Source organism: Kogia breviceps, chromosome 10 (genome assembly GCF_026419965.1).
Source record: "Kogia breviceps isolate mKogBre1 chromosome 10, mKogBre1 haplotype 1, whole genome shotgun sequence".
NCBI classification, from domain to species: Eukaryota; Metazoa; Chordata; class Mammalia; order Artiodactyla; family Physeteridae; genus Kogia; species Kogia breviceps.
Genome location: NC_081319.1, coordinates 97,661,132 through 97,673,491, shown reverse-complemented (window position 1 = coordinate 97,673,491; position 12,360 = coordinate 97,661,132). Strand labels below are relative to the sequence as shown.

The window sequence follows — 12,360 nt, the reverse complement described above, 5'->3', positions numbered from 1 at the left end:
ACCCCCAGGGAATTGGTTCCAGGACTCACTTGCTGTGGATACCAAGATCCGTGGAGGCTCAAGTCCCTTGTGTAAAATGAGGTGGTACAGTCAGCCTTCTATATCTGCAGATTCCACAACCAAGGATTCAACCAACCACAAATTATAAACACAGCACAGGATCAGCTGAATCCGCAGAAACGCATCTGCAGATACAGAGGGCTGAGTGCATGAGCTTCAGAGGAGAGCTAGGAAGAAATCATCATCAAGGAAAACAACACAGATCAGCCATTTGAAATCTATTTCAGACACAAATCAGCAGTGGAAGGAAAAAAGGAACCATCCCTAGAAAGTATCAATATTTGCTCTGCTAGGAACTGACCAGTATGCCAATTCCCTAGTGTTTCAAAACTGACATTTTCGGGCAGGAAAGTCCTAAACCAAAGCTTAGATTCTACTAACATTTTGTAACGTTAATATAATCATTACGTGGTAAGGAACAACAAAAGCAGCAAATGAAGTGATAAATTCAATTTCATTTTCCAGTAGTTTAAATTCCTTAATTAAGGAGCCAGTTACTGAATATACTCTAAAATAACTATTCTGATAACTCCTATAAACTCTTACAGTTGGTATTATTCTATACATGCCAAATGCACTGTCTTGTAATGCCCTCTGTACATTTACCCTTCTCCTCAACTGCAAAGTTGTGGATGGGGTGATCCAGGACACCGAAATACCCGTAACACGTCTGAAGTTGACGGAAGAGCTGAGTTTAAGTCTCGAGTCTCTCACTGCCTTCAGATACTTCAGAAATACACACCTTCTCTAGGACCTGCTCCATTTCTGGAAAAGCCCACATATACTCCTAGAGACTATTTCACACAGGAATACTAAACAGCGTTGAACACGTTGAGGGCCTTCAATTTCTCTAACTGTATGTCGTAACATTTTTAATACTTATATTAATGATATTTCTAATGTTTCATAACTGTATATATAATAAGCAGAATCATGTGTTGTTATGTTAGCTGCTGGAGAAGTCAGCATCAAATTATTGTATTGTTCTAAAGCAAATTTATATTCCGAGATGATCATGTTAAAAAAAAAAAACAAAAATAAAAGAACACAGGATTTTTCTGCCTCTGAGCCTGCAGTCCGTATTTGAAAGAAATACTTGCCTCTGTAAGCTGGATTCAGGCAAGCACCCAGCGAAGCACCTCTTGAACCAGAGATCATAGGGAAGTTTGGACACTGCAGAACTCGTCTTCAGATGACTCAGCAGTCGGCTATCTTCCAGGTTCAAGTATTGTTCGAAAGCCTTTGGCTAATGATTAAACAGGAAGAGATTACTCAATTCCTGTGACATAGTGTTACCTGACCTTACAGCCTGTGATGAAAAAGTGTACACGCTGAACGCAGGAAATGCTAGAAGACAAAGCTTCAGACTCATTTAAGTCACTGGTGAGGCAGCAGTTTCCCAGGTCAGCACTAACCAGAGCAACCAACCGTCCAGGACTAAGGGGGTTCCTGGGACAGTCCCAGGCTAAAAGGAACAGTCAGTCACCCTAGTTAGTCCTAATTGTGGTAGCCAGATTCGACCACCTAAGACAAAAGTCCAAACCAAAACTCAGTTCTCTGGGGAGCTAAGAAAGGCCCGCGTTCTGGCTGCTCTAGGGCAGTAGGTTATACCTTCAGGGAAAGGACAAGGGTAAGACCAAAGAACCAGAGCGGGACTAAAGCAGGGACAGGGACCTAGGAAGACTGGAGATGAAAAGGGCCCAGCAGTCACTGATGCCACCTACGCTGACCCACGTGGAGCGCACTCTGCACCCGGCAGGGAGGGTCCGACAACAGGGACGTCCTCAGGAGGAGCTCTGTCCCCAGCAAGGTGTGCACAAGAATTCCGGGGAGGTACGGGAATAACACAGGGGGACGATGCTCTGGGGTTCCGTCTGGCAGCCTCTCCCATGTAAGGTTACACAGCAGCCAGCATTAGAAGACTGGGAGCTAACAAAGCTGGCTCCCAGACGGGTTTGCTGTATTGACAGGGTTCTCTGGCAAAGCATGGATCCTAAGGTCAAACCCTCAAGTCTGTACTCTATCCAGAAGGGCACAACCAGATCCCATATCACCTGGCCAAATGCAATATATATACATATATATATATATATATATTTTTTAATCTAAATATCTGCACCGCTGTACTTCTGCCAAAGAGGCAATTCATAACCCTTACAATGTCCACCGTAGCCAGACACTGTGCTACATACATAGGGAAGGGAGTAAAAGGCAAGATAGCTTCATTACAGTGTGTTATAGTTAGCTCTTTGCAGCTCTCTCAACCAGGCTGGAAGCTCCTTGAAGGCAGGGATGCTATGACGGGAATAAGCAGAGACGATGGTACATCCAGGTGGGAATCCTAACCCATATACTTAAGAAGCCAGAAAGAGTTTCCCAGGACAGCTGACGTTGGAGCTGGCCCACGAAGAAAGGACGGGACTTGGCCAGGCAAAGAGGGCCACGCGTTAATATCTGGTCCAGCTTAAAGGATAAATATCCCTAAATAAAGAGAGCTTCTAAAAAAGGAAAATGCCAAAACCTCTACAGGAAAAAGTGCACGTGGCTCTAACCCATATGAAAAGATGCTCAACCTGGCTATGATAAGAGAAACGCAACCTGAAGCTACAGTGAGGTATCCTTTCTCAGCTCTCCTGCTGGCAGGAACACACACCAGGTCGGCGAGGCGATAGGGAAACTGGTGCTCTCATCTGCTGACCATGAGGATGCAAAAGGGTATGAGCTCTACAAAGAGGAATTTGAAAAAACCCTAGCTAAGGAACATATGCCTTTACCCCTTACCTAGTCAATTCATTTCTAGGAAATCTACCCCCCAAATATACCGGCAAATATACAAAAAGATCCATGCACAAAGCTATTCACCTGTTATAACAGCAAGAGACTGGAAACATCTCAATTAGCCAACAATAGAGGACGGGCTGAATAAACTAGGATGGAGTGGTATGCAGCTGGGAAAAGGAGTAAGGAATGTCTCTATACACTGCTTATGGCATAATCCCCAGCATATATTAGGTTAAAAAAAATAAATAAAGCAGGGTGAAGAAAAACATGTATCACATGCTACTGCTAAATCTAAGAGGGTGAATATAAACACATATCCATATGTGCTTTGTTTTTCTTTTTAGTGGAAGATGACATTTATACTGCCTGAAATTTTTAGGACACAGCAAATGGTAGAAATGGTAGATGTGATGATTTTATTTATATTTTGCTGTAAAACATTTAGGTTATTTCCAATATTTCCATGACTCTCATATACTTACTTTTAAGTAAAATAAAGCATACCTCAACAGAAGGCAAAACCTGGCAAGAGATTTAACCACCTTGAGAGGAATTTATACTAAACTTAGGAAGAGGCTGCTCACAGTGTTTATTAAAAGAAAAATACCCTCTTGTTAGGACAGCTTTTAAAAATTATATCAATTGCAAGGAAAGAAAACTCACTCACTTTAATGACTAGACACAGTTAAGACTGAGATGGCTTAGAGGCAGTCTGATCTGAAGAGAACAACAGAGACCTGCCATGTCACACCACTGAAGCTGGCCTCTACTCTCCTTGGCAATCAGAGGCCTCATCAAAGAGAATTTCCAAAAGCTTGGATGGAGAGGAAAGCTGTGATGTAAGCCTATAAATCAGAACACTACAACATAAAGGCATCATCGCCAGAAATACTCTTCTCTTTGGATGTCAAAAGCCCGTCACTGTCTATCATGTGCACATTTCCCCAGGATTATGACACCACCTATGCTTTGTGATAACAAATTTGGTAAAACCACAAAAATTTGAAGAGATGACAGACAAGATTATAGAAACTAACAAAAAGCTAGGCAGAAGAGATCTAGTATACAACAACTAAAAATTTTAAGCTGGACTAAACAAGGTTTAACTAAAGACAACTTTTTTTAAAAAACTTGAGTTTAAGTCACAAAAAAAAAGTTTAAGTCACTTGATGGCTAAATCAAATAGCAACACAAAGGAAATTTAGCTTTTCTTATACATTCTGAAATTTAAAAAGAAATTTGCAACTATAAAAAACTACGTGCTAAGTACTATAATGTACATGTGAAAATAAACCTCTTTTTCTGAAGATGGGAAATTATGGTTCAGGGGACATTAAGTATCTTGCCGATTCTAAAATTCATTTCTTTAAAAAAAAAAAAAAGAAGAAGAAGCTCAAGGCATTTTTGAAAAAGAATAATAAGAGGGAAATTTCCCTACCAGCTATCAAAATATGCTAGGAAGTTAAAGTCAGTCATATGGTACTGGCCAGGAAACAAATACTTTGATAGAAAAAAAAAAAAGGGAGTCCAGAAAAAGACAAAAATATATATAAACCTAGTACATGATAAAGATGGCATTACAAAGCTGTGAAAAAAAGAATGAACTGACAAACAGTATAAGTGGTAGTTCTACTGCTTATTAACTGTGTGGCCTTGGACCAGTAACTGAACTGCTCTGTGCTTCAGTTTCCTCATCTGTACAAACAGATGTGTTAAGATGAAATAATTCATCAGTAAAGCAAATTTAGTCTTGGTTGGCATGAATCATGTTCTCAAACTGTTAAGCAGAGCAAAGGAGGACGAGGGCCGGGGGTGCTGGCTGATGCCAGTCACAAAGGTAAGTCCTTCACAAATTAAAGGACTAAATTTTAAAATGTCCAAATATTTGCAAAAGTTAGAAGCTTTTTAAAAACTTGTTTTTTAAATCTCGGGATTAGAAAGGGCCTTCTAACTACGATACAAAACAGCAAAAGAAATACTGATAAATCCAATTGTATCAACTCTTTACATCTTTACACAACAGGGAGAAATATTTTCAGAGAAAATATTTAACTTATTTAACAAAGGATAAACATCCAGCATATAGCAATAATTCTTACCAAAAAAAAGGAAAGACGGAAACAAAATAGAAAGGTAGACAAATATGATGACCAATAAACATATCCAGAGCTGCTTAGCTTCACTCAGAAATGAAGCAATGGAAATGAAAACGGGCTACCATTTCACTACCAGATTGGCAAAATTTTAAGAGAGTGATACTATCAAGTATTGGCAACGGGGTGGGAAACAGGAAATCTCATAAACTGTTGGGGGAAGCAAAATTGGTACAACTTCTGGGTAAGTAACCTGGTAGTGAACAAATTTAAACGTGTCTCTTGCAGTTGAGCGTTTGTTGTATAGGTAACCCACCCTAGAGACACACGCACACACACGCACATGGGAACACATCACGTACACTGAGTGGGACAGCCAGCATGGAGCCTTGACATGAAATTAGGGCAAATTCTTAACAGAAAATACTAGGAGAATTTTTTTTAAGTGGCTCTAAATGAGCAACTCTCAATCCTAGCCTCATTTCAGAATCACTTGGGAGTTTTAAACAAGTAGAATTCTGGGGCCTCACCCCTGAAGATTCTGATTTCATTGGTTTGGTCATTTTTAAGAGCTCACAGGTGGTACTAATAGGAAGTCAGGACTGAAAACTACCTATGTGTATTGACATGGAAAAGCTCCCAGACATTAAGTTTTAAAAAGAGTTATAGGGCCGTATGAAGAGTATGATAATACTTACATTAAAAAAAAAATTATATATATATATATATGTTATATACATACACACACACACACACACACACACACACACACACACACACGTGTTCACGGCAATGCACTCGCACCCCCATCCATTCCAATGCACATAAAATAGTCCAGACAAATACACACCAAGCTGATGACAATGCCTATGTCTTAGGCGGTGGGGGAGGGGAGGTGCTGGTGCAGGCCTATGACACTGGATTCATCTGGATTCCTTAATACTTTGAGAATTATCTGTTACTTGTGTTATTAAAAATAATGAATTTTTAAGCAAACTATCAAAATGCTACTGCATTTACTCCAATAAGAAAAGCGAATTAAATCACAGTATGATTCGGACCTCTTGATTTAATTAGGCAGCTAACATTTCATTTACAATTGCTCCAATGCCATGCTTTTATTTTATTGAAATTAAGTGAATTAAATTTCAAAATTCTAAAAATCAAGTTTTACTTAGTGCAAGTACACAAAAGCACTCCCGTTCAGTGCTCTGGGAAGCCGAGGGCCGAAGAGTCTCGCCGACCACCCTAACGGATACAGAGCAGGGATGAGCTCCAGGGCGCGGCTGACCTGTGCCCCGCACCTGACCCCGCGTCCTGTACCACGGTTACCGCTTCCAACAGAATTTCCAAGTGAAACAATTCAATGACTTAAGAAAAAAGACTCGTTTTTATAAAATGAGGGAAAACACTGGGCAAAGAGATGGCAAAGGACCCCCGGCTTGGGCTGATGACACAAGCGCCGGTCTCCGGATTCCCAAGTCAGAGCGTACAGACCACCGGCTGCCTTCCTCACAGGGCCCGACTCTAACGTGACATCACAATGTGCCTGGCTAAAACGAACCGACCACATTTCCCAGGCTCCACTGCAAACTGGGGCGGCCTGGGGACACAGTCCTGCCCGCCAATAGTCATGCGGAAGGCAAGTCTGTTAAAGGGGGATAGGCTGGCCTGGCTTGTCACTTCTCCTCCTTTACTATCTCGTCTTTGCCTTTCCCTTCCCGCCTAGAACAGAGATGTCACGGCTGTCACTCCAGCATCCGTCATGGGATCACGAGAGGAGGATCACACGGGAGGACGCTAGAACAGGAGCGCGGGAGCCTGGGTCCCTGGCCAGACAATGGCTGTGGCGCCAGCCCTGGGCTGCCTTGCCTCCAGACTTCTGCTTACGTGAGCGAAGACAAAGCCTCTGTTACCTGGGCTTCCCATTCTACACAGCCAAACTTAAACCTTAGCACGGACGGGTAATTCTAGCTGAAGTCAGGGGATTCTGGATCAAGATAAGGAATACTATAGAGCGGGGGGTGGGCAAGCTACTGCCTGCAGAGGCCAAATCCAGCCACAACCATGCTTTTATGTATTTTGTGTGACAACAGCAGAGCCGTGTGCTTGCAACAGAGACATACACACCTAGCCCACCAAGCTGGAAATATTTACCATCTGGCCTTTTACAGAAGGCACCTGCTGATTCCCACCACAGAGGGTCCACGCATAATTGTAGCAGCACCGGGAGGTAAAGGCCATTTCCTAAGGACCCCCATTACCATTGCTCACGCCCACCCCAAAACAGCCATAACATCATCCCTCACCAGCTGGGGTAGAAAATCCCGGTACTTGTTATTCAGTTGGTTCACGAAGCATCGGGTAAGCCAGTAACAGTCAATGCTATCTTCCACCATCTCTTCCATGGCTTTAGCAATGGCAAGAAATACTTCATCTTCTGGCTCCTGCAAGATTAATAATAACTCTCAAGAGGGAGGTAGAAGAGAGAAATACAGAATTCTTTAATAATAGTGAAGCCTTGCTCCCTAGATTCTGAAGGACCTGCAATAAATCAAAGTGGGACCAAGAGCACCCAGTCCATCACTAAAAAGATGACCAAGGGGAGGTGAGGATGAGTAGCCAGAGGAATCTGAGTCAGCGCTGCTTCTGAACACTCAGGCGTCAAGCTGCACATTCAGAGAGTTTCCAACTTCTAACATTCAGGCCAGAGAGTCAACACAAACCCTAAGCAAGGGCCGACTCTACACCCAAAAGTATTCTCTGCACTAGAGGAGAATTCCTTTCAAACAGAAAGGATAAACAGCAAACAACGAGAGACCTCTGCCAATAATTTGCAAACATTAAATGACCCCAAAAGGACTAACAAGCATTTTATTTCAAAGGATTCATACACAGCTTTAAATTTTTGTTCTATCTTTAAGCACCTAAAAAGCTAAAAATGACCCTAGAATCAGAATTTTAGGACTCAGAAGAATGGCATTTCTCAAACCCTGTGTCAATACTCAAGAGCATGAAAGCAAACCCTCAAGTAAATTTCAAAAGATATCTCTCTTGGGAGGATCCTGAGATACACCAAATACAGACTCTGAACCAGGCAAATCAAAATGATTGGCCGAAGGAAACCTGGAAGAAATGCCCCATATAAGTGATTTAAACTGCCACGAGGCTGTGACTCTCTCTTTGAGTCCGCCCTTGTGTCTATCCACACGTACTGTATTCTTTTATCTCCTAATAAATACTTTACTTGTTTCACTAAAAAAAAAAAAAAAAAAAAAAAAAGATATCTCTCAAAAACTGGAATCCACGTGAAAAAATCTGTTTTCTAACACCATATCTTACACCAAAAGGTTTACATTTTCATCTAGGATTTAACAGCGGAAGGATTTTTAACATTAAAAAGAAACTAAAAAGTTTCCCTCTACTCCCCTAAGAAGTCCCAAGTTAAAATCAAAATACCTGTTTTAACAGTAGTACTGCATTTTAGGCCTCCTATCCACTTATTAACACTGTACAAAACGACAAGAATAGCAGAGAGTCTCCTTGCGTGGACTCCCACCCGGCCCTGGGCGCCGTGCTGGGCGCTCCCGAGCCTCTGGCACCTCAGCGCTCCTCCCAGTTACTCCGAGACGCAGCTCAGAGGACCAGCGCCCTCCAGCGGAGGTCAGCTTCGACGTGCCCGGCCCGGTGGCGAGCATCGTCACACAGTCTCGCTAAAAGATAAGGAAAACACAGCTTCTAGGGCTTGGTGACCAAGGAGACGTGAGCCCAGAACAAAACCTGTACAGCATGTCAGCCTGAGGCCACGGTACAGGTGCCCGGACCTCAAGCCTGGAAAGCTGAGCCGGGGACGAGGTGGAAACGATAACCTACCATCTAGATCTCTCGAGCTAATAGATAATCTAACCGAACGTCATATACAGTTTAGGAACTTGTGTAGTACTATCAGCTAACTGCATTCTGCCAATGGGAAATAAACTTTAAAGTTTGAGGGTTCCAACTATTTTCAGGAATGTTCTCTCTTGATAAACTTCATCAAAGTGGACGACCTAAGATTTGCCCATGGGACCCAAAGCAACCTCAAAAAGAAAAAACAAGTCGAAGTTCAAACTGCTGTGCTGGCACACTGCAATCTGCAACAGCCACCAAAAAGATTACAGGACGGCACAGTCTGCAGGCAAATCCCTCTTCTGAACGATTCACTCTGTTTTAGCCAAAAGTTAAAATGCTTAGAGTGAATTGCAAGTTGTATTAAAATAGCCAAAGCCCAAGAGCTATAGTCATTACTTTGCCTGCCCTCCTCCACTCCCCCTCTCTTCCCTTTATAAACAATAAGCAGTCCAAGTAACTAGAGTGAGCAGTTTGTCAAAGGTGAAATCTATAAAGCAGGCTGGAGCCTGTGGGCCTGAGGCCAAGGAGGGGTCAGGGCCAAGGAGGCAGCCAGTGACGGACGACAAGGCCTGTGCGGCCTGCAGGCCAGGGCCAGAGAGGTGGCCGGCCATGTTGGCTACAGACAGAGGAACGAGCAAAGAAATAAATACAAGAAGAGGCTTCCGTTAGCCTCACTGTAACTGCCAGAGACGGAAGTTGCAAATATAAAAAGGGTGAATGAACTTGTGATATTAGAAAGGAATTGGCAGTTTGGGCATTAACTCAGGGTCTTTAATATAGAAATAAATAGACATATAAACATATAGGTATGTGTATATTTCCTAGCTGTCTGCTGAGAGGGCCTAGAAGCAATGACACACCAGAGACAATGAGCATACCTAGCACCCTGTTCTTGGTTTCTAACTATAATACTCCCCCCCCCCCAAAAAAAAAAAGCCTGATTCCAAGCCGGGAGTAAGGAAAGTACAAAATGAGCCTGGAATATCTTTTTGTGCCAGAAAGTAAGAAAGTGCTCAAAATGATGGGAACTTGTCAAAGAGACAAAGAAGTCAGCTTGAAGGGGCTCCCGCTGGCTAAATATGGGACAATTTTAACATCAAAATAATGGGAGTAATGAATTACAGGCCACTGAATAAAAGAGGAATCTATAAATTCATACTGATATACATAAATGCGGGAGAAGGGAAAACTCTTCCTTACAGAAAAGTCAACTAATAAATGCAGAAGGAACGAAGGAGTCAGAAGATCACCATTTAGCAATCACCACAGTAAAAACTGTTTCAGGCAAGAGTCAGTGGATTGATAATTACATAGTCTCAAAGTACCTCCCCACAAGTTACTCATTAATTACAAAGGGAAAATAGCAACTTTACCTTGAAGAAACCTGGCAGACACCACCTTAACCAAGTGATGAAAGTTAGCGGCAAGAGTAATAAGTATCATATTTCTGTAGAATTCCTGCCAGAAACGCATAACTAGATTTTAATCATGAGGAAACACACCAACCCAAATTGAGAAATGTTCTACTGGCCAGTAGTCTTCAAAACTGTCAAGGTCATGAAAGACAGAGGAAGACTGAGGGACTGTTCCAGATTAAAGGTAACTAAGACATGGTAAACGTAATACATGATCCCAGATTGGATCCTGGACCAGAAAACGAACATCGGTGGGACAGTCAGCAAAATTTCAATAACACGTATAGGTTAGCTCGCAGTATTGTATCACTGCTAATTTTCCGGGTTTGGTAAATAACCAGAGTATAATTAAGATGTAACATTTGAGGACGCTAGGTGAAGGTATATGGGAACACAACTCTTTATGCAACTTTTTTCTACTATTTTAAAATGAAGAACTAAAACAGAAAAATTTTTGAATCGTCAACAAATGGTAGAACTAGTAGTTGAAAGTTTGATAAGTTCTGAACCACAACTTGCATTGTTTAGATAAGGGGCATCATTGGGACAACTGGTCAAACGGGAATGGAGTCTGAAGGTTAGATGTTAATACTGTATCAATGTCAACGTCTTGGTGTTGATGACAGAACTATGGTCACCCAGGGGAGGGGTCTCATCTTTAGCAAGTATACGCTGCAGGAATCGGAAGGAACGGGAGGCCGTGTCTACATCTTATTCTCAACTGGTCTGGGAAAAAAAAGTATGTATACATATATAGGAAAAATGACAAAGCAAACATGGTAAAATGTTAATGACAAGGGAACCGGGATAGAGGGTATATGGGATTTCTTGATAGTATTCTTGCAACTTTTCTATAACTTTGAAATTACTTCAAAACAAAATTTTAAACCATTAGGGAGATTGGGTCAACATGTATAGGGCTATGAGTGTCTGGGAAAGATGTGTCACTTTTATTCTACGAAGAGCCGCCACTGAAAGTTTCTAAGGTAGAACATAACACAAACAAAGGCCGGCAGGTGAAGCGGTCCAAAGTCGGACCAAGGGTCAGACAAAAGCGCCACTGACCAGTGGAAAGGAGGGACTTCGAGGCAACTTCCCAGACTCCAGCCGATGCACGTAGAGACAGACTTCAACCTGAGGTGTGGCATCACTGATGAAGCGAATGACTTCCAGGGCGTGAAGGACATCAGAGTACTGCTCCTTGCGATACACCATCACCTGGGCGTGGGACTCATGGTGTGGAGGCAAGATGCCTATAGAGACCCGGGGGGGGGGCGGGGAAAGAGGGCAAAATACTGAGGCACCAATCCAAATTCCTCTTCTACGAAAGAGAATCCTGTGCGACGCTGCCTACCACAATTAGACTAGAACTCACACAGATACTTAGTTACTGTCTAGATTATCGTTTAGAAATTCACACTGTAAGTCAACTTTTAAATACTATCAATATTCAAATGGCAATCACATCACTGATATTAAAAGAGAAATGAGACGACATCATAAAGCCTTTGAATAAATGTGCCACATAAATTCAAGATAAATCACACCAATCACAATAATGATTTAATTCAAGTTTACGGTTGTCAGCCTCGGGCCACCCTTAGCTGCTAAAGGCCTATCTCCACTTGCTGTGCTTGGCCCCTAATATGGAATTGTTCCCATCCCCCAACCTCCACAATTCATACGCTGAAGCCCTAACCCCCAATGTGACTATATTTGGCAACAGGGCCTTTAGGAGGTAATTAAGGTTAAAAGAAGTCCTAAGGTGGGGTCCCTAATCCAACAGGGCTAGTGCCCTTATAAGAAAAGGAAGAGCCACCAGAGCTGGCGTGGTTTCTCCCTCTCTGCACCTAATACACTTTCTTCCACAGAAACTGAGCAAAAGACTGTTTTTCCTTCTCCTTCAGCCACTCTTCACTAAGTTATTCATTTGTGCTTCTAGGAAGTAAAAACTCTTCACTTCCTTTTTTGATTCTGACAGCACTCCTTAGGAAGCTGCACCTCTACAGCTGGGAGTCTCAGAATAACAAATCAAGAGCTACACCCTAGGAGTTAATTTAGCTCAATATCCTCATTTCACAGGTGAAAGAAAAAAAGAAAAAAAAAAAAAAAAAAAAAAA

At 42.2% G+C, this 12,360-nt stretch overlaps 1 protein-coding gene across 7 annotated transcripts in view; it reads right to left on the bottom strand.

Annotated features, from left to right (window-relative positions):
* Positions 1–12,360, bottom strand: part of TBC1D7 (TBC1 domain family member 7) — a 37,051-nt gene that overhangs the window by 21,269 nt on the left and 3,422 nt on the right. For all 7 annotated transcript variants that reach the window (XR_010835169.1, XR_010835171.1, XR_010835173.1 and 4 more), the window contains exons 4-6: positions 11,306–11,493; positions 7,244–7,381; positions 1,161–1,306 (exon numbers count right to left, since the gene is read on the bottom strand). Coding sequence is in view for 1 of the 7 variants with exons in the window: in XM_059076284.2 (XP_058932267.1) it covers positions 1,161–1,306; positions 7,244–7,381; positions 11,306–11,493 (472 nt within the window). In the remaining 6 variants the exon portion in view is untranslated. The remainder of the gene's footprint in view (positions 1–1,160; positions 1,307–7,243; positions 7,382–11,305; positions 11,494–12,360) is intronic.